Here is a 7,924-nt window from a genome sequence, read left to right on the forward strand (position 1 = left end):
GTATGTTAATATGAATTCTTTGTTGGTAAGTTTGATTGGGACCCCTTTAATGCGTGCCATGGATTCAGTTTGATTATCCTACTAGCTTATGGATTGTAGTGTTGTATTATGGCTTCTGGTTGGATACATTTGGAGCCAGGAAGTGATATGTCCCTAGAGAACATAGAAAAATAGCACAAGTCGATTTACTTCAGGAAATTTTACATTATACTTATATATAGTATCGATATTAGTATATTATTATACTAATATTAACAAAAATTAGTTCCTAGGACGTGTCTAACCCTGTAAGGAATCTTCTCCAAGATTCCCATACAAAGTCTTGAAGAACAGATAACACATAAAATGAATTTCTCATCTAAAAGGGTTTGACCTTTTAAACAGTTGCACTGAATACAGAAATTGATATGACAGAGAATGGGTTATACACACCCACAGCGATCTACCACCATGCCAGGAATATTTCCTTGTATAACTTCTGATTCATCATTGAAATATAGCATGTTAATAGAAGACATTTTAGTTGGGGAACAACATGGACCAAAAGTGCCTTTAGGGTTAGCTTGTTGAACAACGTGGGTGTGGGGGAGCTTTTGCAGAAACTGAAGTTGACATTCTCCTGAGCAGTAGTTGGCTTTATATTTTTTGGGGGCAATAACCCAATCCCATCCAATAGCTTCGAAATCTACAGTTAATGGGTAACGACAGCACATTGTTTCAGTTGAGAACTCATCGCAATCAAGGCAGGAGTCTCTTTTATATCTTTTTGGTGTGTCTGTTATCTTGATTTCCATGAATGGAATCTGGTGGAAGAAAAGAAAATGATGACATGTGAGATGTTTGAAAAGCATGATATTTTGCACAAGGTTTCAATCAACAGTTTGTTTCTCATTTTTACTTTTAGGGAGCTGGGTCATGAATTGACATGTTTCCCACTGCCCCAGTGTCACTGTATTGTGGTATGCTTATTAAATTTGGCATTAGTGTTTACTTAACCATATTTGCTACATACAGTAGTTAACAAGGATACATACAGTTGGATTCTTATGTAAAAATAAATGTTGCCTTTAATGTTGTCATTAACTTCCCTGCTGCCAGACTTGGAGGGAACATAGAGCTTTGAAACTGTACACTCCTGTGATGACCATGAATCTCCCATCACATGGGAATTGTACATTGTCCACCACAGGTTTATATGCTTGCTTACGGTCAGTGGTACACTACTTTTCACTCTCTACCCATAAGAAAAGCCATAACTTTCTGTTTACCACAATGCACCACCACAATCAGCTGTCCTCCTGTGCCTCCAAGAAGCCCACTTTTTAAACTTGTTTGCTCTTTCACTGTATTCCCTGTTTTTTGGGGAGGATACTGGTTTTCCAATAATTCAGTTTGGTTTAACTACTGTAAGCACCACTGCACTTATGTACGCCCATTTGGGCTTTATCAGTTGGAGCTTATTATTATTGTGGTCAACCTGGGGTATCTTTACCTAAATATACCTAATGATAAGCCATAATCTACTTGGCATGCTTTTAAATTTGCACATATTTATTACAAGCTATCAAGTGAACATGTGATCAAACATTCTTAGCTACTACTACTATTGGGGCTCAATGTTTTATTTCTATGGGCAGTTTTGAATGCTGACATTCAGTTTTTTCTTCCCTAGTCAAAACAGATGGTTGATTTGGGTCTGGCTATGTAATTGCTCTACTACTGTTCCCCAGTAAAAGAGGAACCTGTTGCTACAGTATTACACTGGGCTCCACAGTAGAGTTACCCATTTCCATCTCCCTTTATTGCTTGCCAATATGATGGTGGGTTAATACATGAAGACTGTCAACAGTTGTGCAATCAGCATTGCTTCCATTGACAAATTCAAGTCTACTACAGAGTAAAAGGGGAAACAACAGCATGTGGCTTCAAAATTCTAAAGGCCTCAGCGTTCACCCATTCCCTTCTGCAGGATTAGCTTCATTCCAAAAGTGACATCTAGAATATTATGTCCAAACTCAGTGGCCTTTAAGGGTTCCTGGCTACTGAACTCAATATATATATATATATATATATACATATATATATAATTATAGACACAATATGAGCAAACAAGTATGGACATCTGACCTATATGAGGTTGTTGGACATCACATTCCAAAACCATGGGCATTAAGATGCTATCGGGCCTCTCTTCCCAACTATAACAGTCTCCACCCTAATGTGAATGCTTGTCATAAGAATTTGTCCCCATTCAGCCAAAAGAGCATTTTTGAAGTTAAGCACTGACGTTGAACGAGAAGGCCTGACTCGCAATCAGCGTTCCAATTCTTCCAAAAGGTAATCAATGGGGTTAAGGTAAGGGTTCTGTGCAGGCCACTTGAGTTCTTCTACACTAAACTAGTCAAACAATCTCTTTATGGACCTTGCTTTGTACACAAGGGCACAGTCATTCTCCTCCACCTAACTTTAAACCAGGCACTTTTCATTACAGTATGTTGCCTTCTCCAGGCATCAAACCCATTCATTCATCCATCCATCAGACTTCCAGATCTCATACAAACATAGGAAGATGCAGCAAATTGCAGTGTGATTACAATATACGCTTCCATACAGAATGAATACAAGAGCATAGTATCCAAGTGTGACAGTGAATAGTAAACATTGCCACAGACTGCTCTTTAGAAGTACCTTATTCTGGGTGTGCCTCCACAGAATCCACGCAAGCCACCCGAGGACCTGCATAGCAAAAACATACTTCTATACCTGCCAGAGCTTTGAAGGGAAGGGGTGGACAGAGAGGCAAACATAAAAAGAGATCTAGGATCTGGTAAACTGGGTCCAGATCAGCCAGGTCACCAAATATGACTTGTACTAATCATCTACTGACTTCACCAGTTCCTCCATTGCCCTTATCTCCTCACCCGGTCAACCCATTCCCTGATAGAAGAGGCTCTGGTGGTTTCAGCATAGTGGGATCACGCATTTTGCCACATTAAGAAGATGCATCATAATAGAGTGTTTGTAGGTGTACACTTCCACACTGGTATGGTGGAGAAGCATCACACCAGTCAAGGGAGGTGGGACCTCTAGTCTAGTATGGTGGAGAAGCATCACACCAGTCAAGGGAGGTGGGACCTCACAGCTCAAAGCCCTATCCAGAATGGCCTCACAAGTTCACATTCCCACCAGAGGTTGATAAAAGAGCCCTTAATGGATCAGCAGCAGGGAACATCCTACTGATGTGTGGAGGAGTGGTACACCACACGTAACTGAGCTCTTTAAGTATGACCAATTCTACCTCCAATGATTGCGTATGGAGATGGCATGCCCGTTTGATTGATTTTATACACCTGTCAGCAATAGGCATGACTAAACTCAAATATTAGGAAGTGTGACCGCATACTTTTGGTCATAAAGTGTGTGTATGTATGTATGCATGTATCTATCTATCTATCTATCTATCTATCTATCTATCTATCTATCTATCTGTCTATATACTTGTTAATTGTTACAGGCAACCTTTGTAAGGGAGGAAGAAGAGAAGGATGATAACTTCAGGACAAGAAATTGATTAGGTAAAGCTTGTGCCACAGATACACCTTAAACCAAATACCCTTAAACCAAAAAATTCCAAAACATTATACTAATACTAAAAAACACACACCGCATTTAATTTTAGTAATGTAATTTAGTATGAAATATGAAGAGTCCTGTAAGGCATGTTTTTCCTGTGAGATGGGTCAAATTGGCCTTTTGTTTTGTATAGTTAAAGGAATAGTGTTATAGGTTAGTTGAAACAACGATAACCCCTTTCATAAATGTATTTAGAATAAGCAAATTCATAAGGTAATCAAGTGGATGCTTATATACTGTTCAAACATTCTCCACATTGTATAGTCTAAAGAATTTGAAGGAAGGTGTTAAATCAGAAAAGCCAGCCAAGGCATGCAATTAAGCAGGAACGTACGCAGATATTAAAGTGAACAGCATAACGAAGTAAACGTATGTTCTTTAGTTGGATATTATTTCCTCACCTGATTTCCAAACCAAAGCAAATGAGCAATTTCACAGTATTTAGCACAGAAAAACACATAAAAAAAATTACAAAATACAAATAATAAATAACAGAGTTAGGGTGTTAAGTATTTACCAGTATGATTTAATTTGTCCTCCAATCTTGTCAAATAGCATAGGAGTTATAAAAATTTATATGTGTTCGCTACACGTTTTATAACCACTCTATTTCTCTGTCACTAGTATCTGCTAACTGTTTAAAACAGAACCATATTTTATAATGCATTTGCTGCCATTACTGTTGAAAAACTAAAGAATATAAAAAAATGTAATCACTCTGTCTTAATTACCCAATCTGACTTTGACCAAGACATCAAGCATTGTTAAAAAGAATCAGAGAAAATAAGAAGCGTGGTGTTTGATCAGGGGAAGTCATCCAAAATATCATCGACCAATGGGAAAGGGGATATGACTGGTGGCCTATGCAGAAATGATCTGTTTCTTTCTCCTTCATTGGTAATGTTTACATCGTTGTATCAAGCAGGAATATACACTGAGAATCAGGCAGTGAGAAGGATTTACCACCTTCCTGCCCAGAATGCATTGCTAAGAAGTCTAATTGGTATCAGCCACAGCAGAAATTGGGAGAAACCATTTCATTTGCGGCCAATGCAACTGGTTTGAAGCTCTTGGTCAATATGATAGGTGTACCTGTCTGACATGCTAACCTGGCCATCAGCTGGCAATGGTTAATTTTTCAATTTCTCAGTGAAGAATACAAATGAATACCCACTTTAATCACAGCTGCAGTTTGTGGTCACCTTACCAGTGCCTAAAAGGACTCAAGTTGGCCTGGCAATGGATATGTGTTCAATAAAGCTGTGGCCATGCCCTTGCCTACATATTCGTGTCTTGTGTCTCATTGGGGAAGAGTAAAGATATTCTACTGACATTTGTATGGATGCTACAGGCCCAAGCAGTCATGGCAAGAGTGGCAGCCTCTTTGTTTGCAGGTAAAGGAATGTTATAGGAGCAAAATTAGTTACAACTCAGTTATTGCCATCTCTAAAGCATTTAATGGCATCTAACATTGTCCCATGTTTTATGCCCAATTATATATTTTGCAGTAGAAGAAAAGATGCGATTTCCCACTGGTTGAAAAAGATTGTAGCACATTAGCCAATAATGCTAAACCTCCCTATAACCCGGTGTCTAAACCATTTACATCTGAGTAACGCAGTTAGTGAAGTATGGAACCATAAAATTAAGTTAATGGGTCAGCTTAGCCACACGGTTCTCAGGAACATAAAACTTACCAATCCATCTTCATTGTGGGTTACTGCAAAATCCTGTCCATTTCCATCGCTTGCTTTGATTTCAATGCCTAGATTAGATTCAGGTTGCCTCAGCCAGTTTTGCAGCACAGTTTTCACATCAATGCTCTGCCAAGTTCCAGAACCTGGATTCATTTCAAGTTTTAGAGCTCGGATTCCTGTGTGTCTTGTACCATCTTTCAAAGGCTTAATAAGTCTCAAGATCTGTACAACAACTGTTGTAGGTTTCTGGACAGGTTTAAGATGCACCCAGAGTTGTGCCTTCGCTATTTTATTTATTTGAATTTTGGAGCTAAATTTGAAATAGCAGCATTTTGGTTTCTCTGTCATTTCAATAAGAAAATCAGCTGGAAAAAAATACAACACAATAAAATAGACCATTAAAACAATTGTTTGAAGTGTTAACAAAAGATGGCAGCTGTTTCACAGATTAGCCGTTGTGAATTAAAGTCATTAAGTTTTAACATATTATTTCCTGCACTCTAAAAGATATCCTGAGACGTAGAGTCTCTCTATCTAAACTTCCCATAAAATGTTCCAGTCTTCTTTATAACTGGGAACAGAAAAGATACTGGAAGTTTTCCAGTATCAGCTTGTACATCAAGTTACCTGTTTCTAAGAAACTAGTTCTGTCTTTTATGTGACAGTGTTAAGCAGTGGTGGAGCTCAACACAGCAGCTGGTGCTGCCCATCTCATATTTAAAATCATAAAAAGAGTTATGATCATTATGTAAATGAAACATTGCTGAAGCATATTCTAGTACTGGATCACTATGTTTTAGATGCTTTGGATTGAAAAGCATTATCACTTTGCTTGTATTATACATAAGTAGCTGGATCCCTGGCCAAGATAAGAGTTACATTCCATATCTGAGGCTACTCATTACTCAACAAGACATGATTTAAAGCTGCTTCCCTTTTAACATTTCTTACAGTTGTGTTCAGTACAGCTTTTATTTAATTACATTATTTTGCTATGTTAAATGTAAACTATTGATTTTGCACTATAATAAGGTTCTCAGTCAGTATACAATTATATTATCTATTTGCGTGTCATAATGTAATCATTTTTATGTCTCATTCTAGAACAAAATTTAGATATACCTCATATACCTCATGTTTGATGTTGACTAGCCATGATTTCTTTTTTTTCTTTTTTACAAGAAAATGGGTTATAGTAATTTAGGAAAAGGAAATGCATTATTTAGAAAGTACAATATTATATATGTATTATATACTTTTTTATAAACCAGAACTAGTTCTAGCACTAACACATATCACACATATTCATATAGACTGAAGTAGCAGTAGGTGCTTTAGATTGCAAACATCTTTTTCTTAAGGGTTAATTGCTGCAAATGTGAGCTTTTTATGAAGTGTGACAAATTGCATGGCTAGCATCCAAGTATGTTTGGTTTGTTTAATACCACGTAAAAAAAGGGCAGTTGATCGAGATCTTTACTAAATTCATAAGGTATTACTAGACATAGATGAAGCCCATAATTGACCTAGACAAGATCAAGCAATGACTCAAATACAGCTAAAATTAACATATTTTTAGGAAGCAGAGTTTGGATAGAGTTCATCTAAATGGCACAACAAATTATGCACAACCAGTGTATACTCCTTGGACTTTGCATTAAACATTTATATTATATTTATTGTGCAAAGATATATACTTATGCACAATGACACTTTTTTCAAAAAGTGGTACCATGAATTGCAGTTAGTACAAGTACCTTTCAGCATTACCAAATGCACACAAATATTTGGAATTGACAGAAATATTGAAAGAGCTGGTTAAGATAGTATTATCGGCATTTGAAGAGAATTTATGTACAGGCAAGTGTTAAACCAGCCTTTGTAACTAAGACTTCAAGAAATGTCCTTTTGTGGTGATCCACGCAAAGTGGACATCATTCTTATTCATGATATACTCACGCTCTGTAGGCATGATGATAACAGTTTCAGTTGTGGCATGGTAATCATCATCTTCAAGAGACCCATCGCTACTTTCGTCTCTTTGGACATCATACCTATCTATTAAATCTTGTAATGGTGGAGCTCTTGGCAAAATTTGCTTTATAGCTTCCTTGCTGATATCAGGTGGCTTCTCCATTCGAAGTTTGCTAAGGATCTGCAATTTTATAGCCTCTAACCTTGAAGGCTTGCTATTCTGTCTCCAGGTACATTCACTGCACAAGTCGTCTTTATCAGTTGCTTGATGGCGGTCATTCGGATGCACTGGACTAAGTGTTATTAGTATGCACAGGCAAATATAAGTATGCTTATTTAATTTTGTCATGATCTTACGAAGTATACAGCTTTGTTGTTATCTTCTGTTTTTCTAGAAGTGCTCTACTGAACAGCCTTATGTGAACGGTCAGTGACAGAAGAGGAGCCTGTCACAGTAATAAATCATGTGTAGTTCATGTGTACTTTTATACTGCAACTTAAGTTACGCATGTGTCATCAGAACCAATGATTGGCTGCCACATAGACAATAAACGTAACTGTCAGATATTTGCTCTCATTACAGCACGTTTTGTTTGAAGCCAAAAGTGAGTTCATATTTC

At 37.4% G+C, this 7,924-nt stretch overlaps 1 protein-coding gene across 1 annotated transcript; it reads right to left on the minus strand.

The window, feature by feature from the left end:
• Nucleotides 1-422: 422 nt before the first annotated feature.
• LOC149290628 (growth/differentiation factor 8-like) lies at nucleotides 423-7,653 on the minus strand. Its single transcript, XM_089488430.1, has 3 exons — nucleotides 7,290-7,653; nucleotides 5,331-5,695; nucleotides 423-803 (listed from the first exon to the last, which is right to left on the minus strand). The coding sequence occupies exons 1-3, from the start codon at nucleotides 7,651-7,653 to the stop codon at nucleotides 423-425; spliced, it is 1,110 nt and encodes a 369-aa protein (XP_089344556.1).
• Between the last annotated feature and the right edge of the window lie 271 nt (nucleotides 7,654-7,924).

Source organism: Sceloporus occidentalis, unplaced genomic scaffold, assembly GCF_023333645.1.
Source record: "Sceloporus occidentalis isolate IW3139 unplaced genomic scaffold, rSceOcc1.0.p SCAF_38, whole genome shotgun sequence".
NCBI classification, from domain to species: domain Eukaryota; kingdom Metazoa; phylum Chordata; class Lepidosauria; order Squamata; family Phrynosomatidae; genus Sceloporus; species Sceloporus occidentalis.

Excerpts from the sequence above, each read along its gene's own strand:
- LOC149290628 (XM_089488430.1), bottom strand. The coding sequence starts at position 7,653 with ATGACAAAATTAAATAAGCATACTTATATTTGCCTGTGCATACTAATA. Across the intron at positions 5,696-7,289 it reads TATCATCATGCCTACAGAGC|CTGATTTTCTTATTGAAATG; the intron begins GTGAGTATATCA and ends ATTTTTTTCCAG. Across the intron at positions 804-5,330 it reads CCCACAATGAAGATGGATTG|ATTCCATTCATGGAAATCAA; the intron begins GTAAGTTTTATG and ends TTCTTCCACCAG.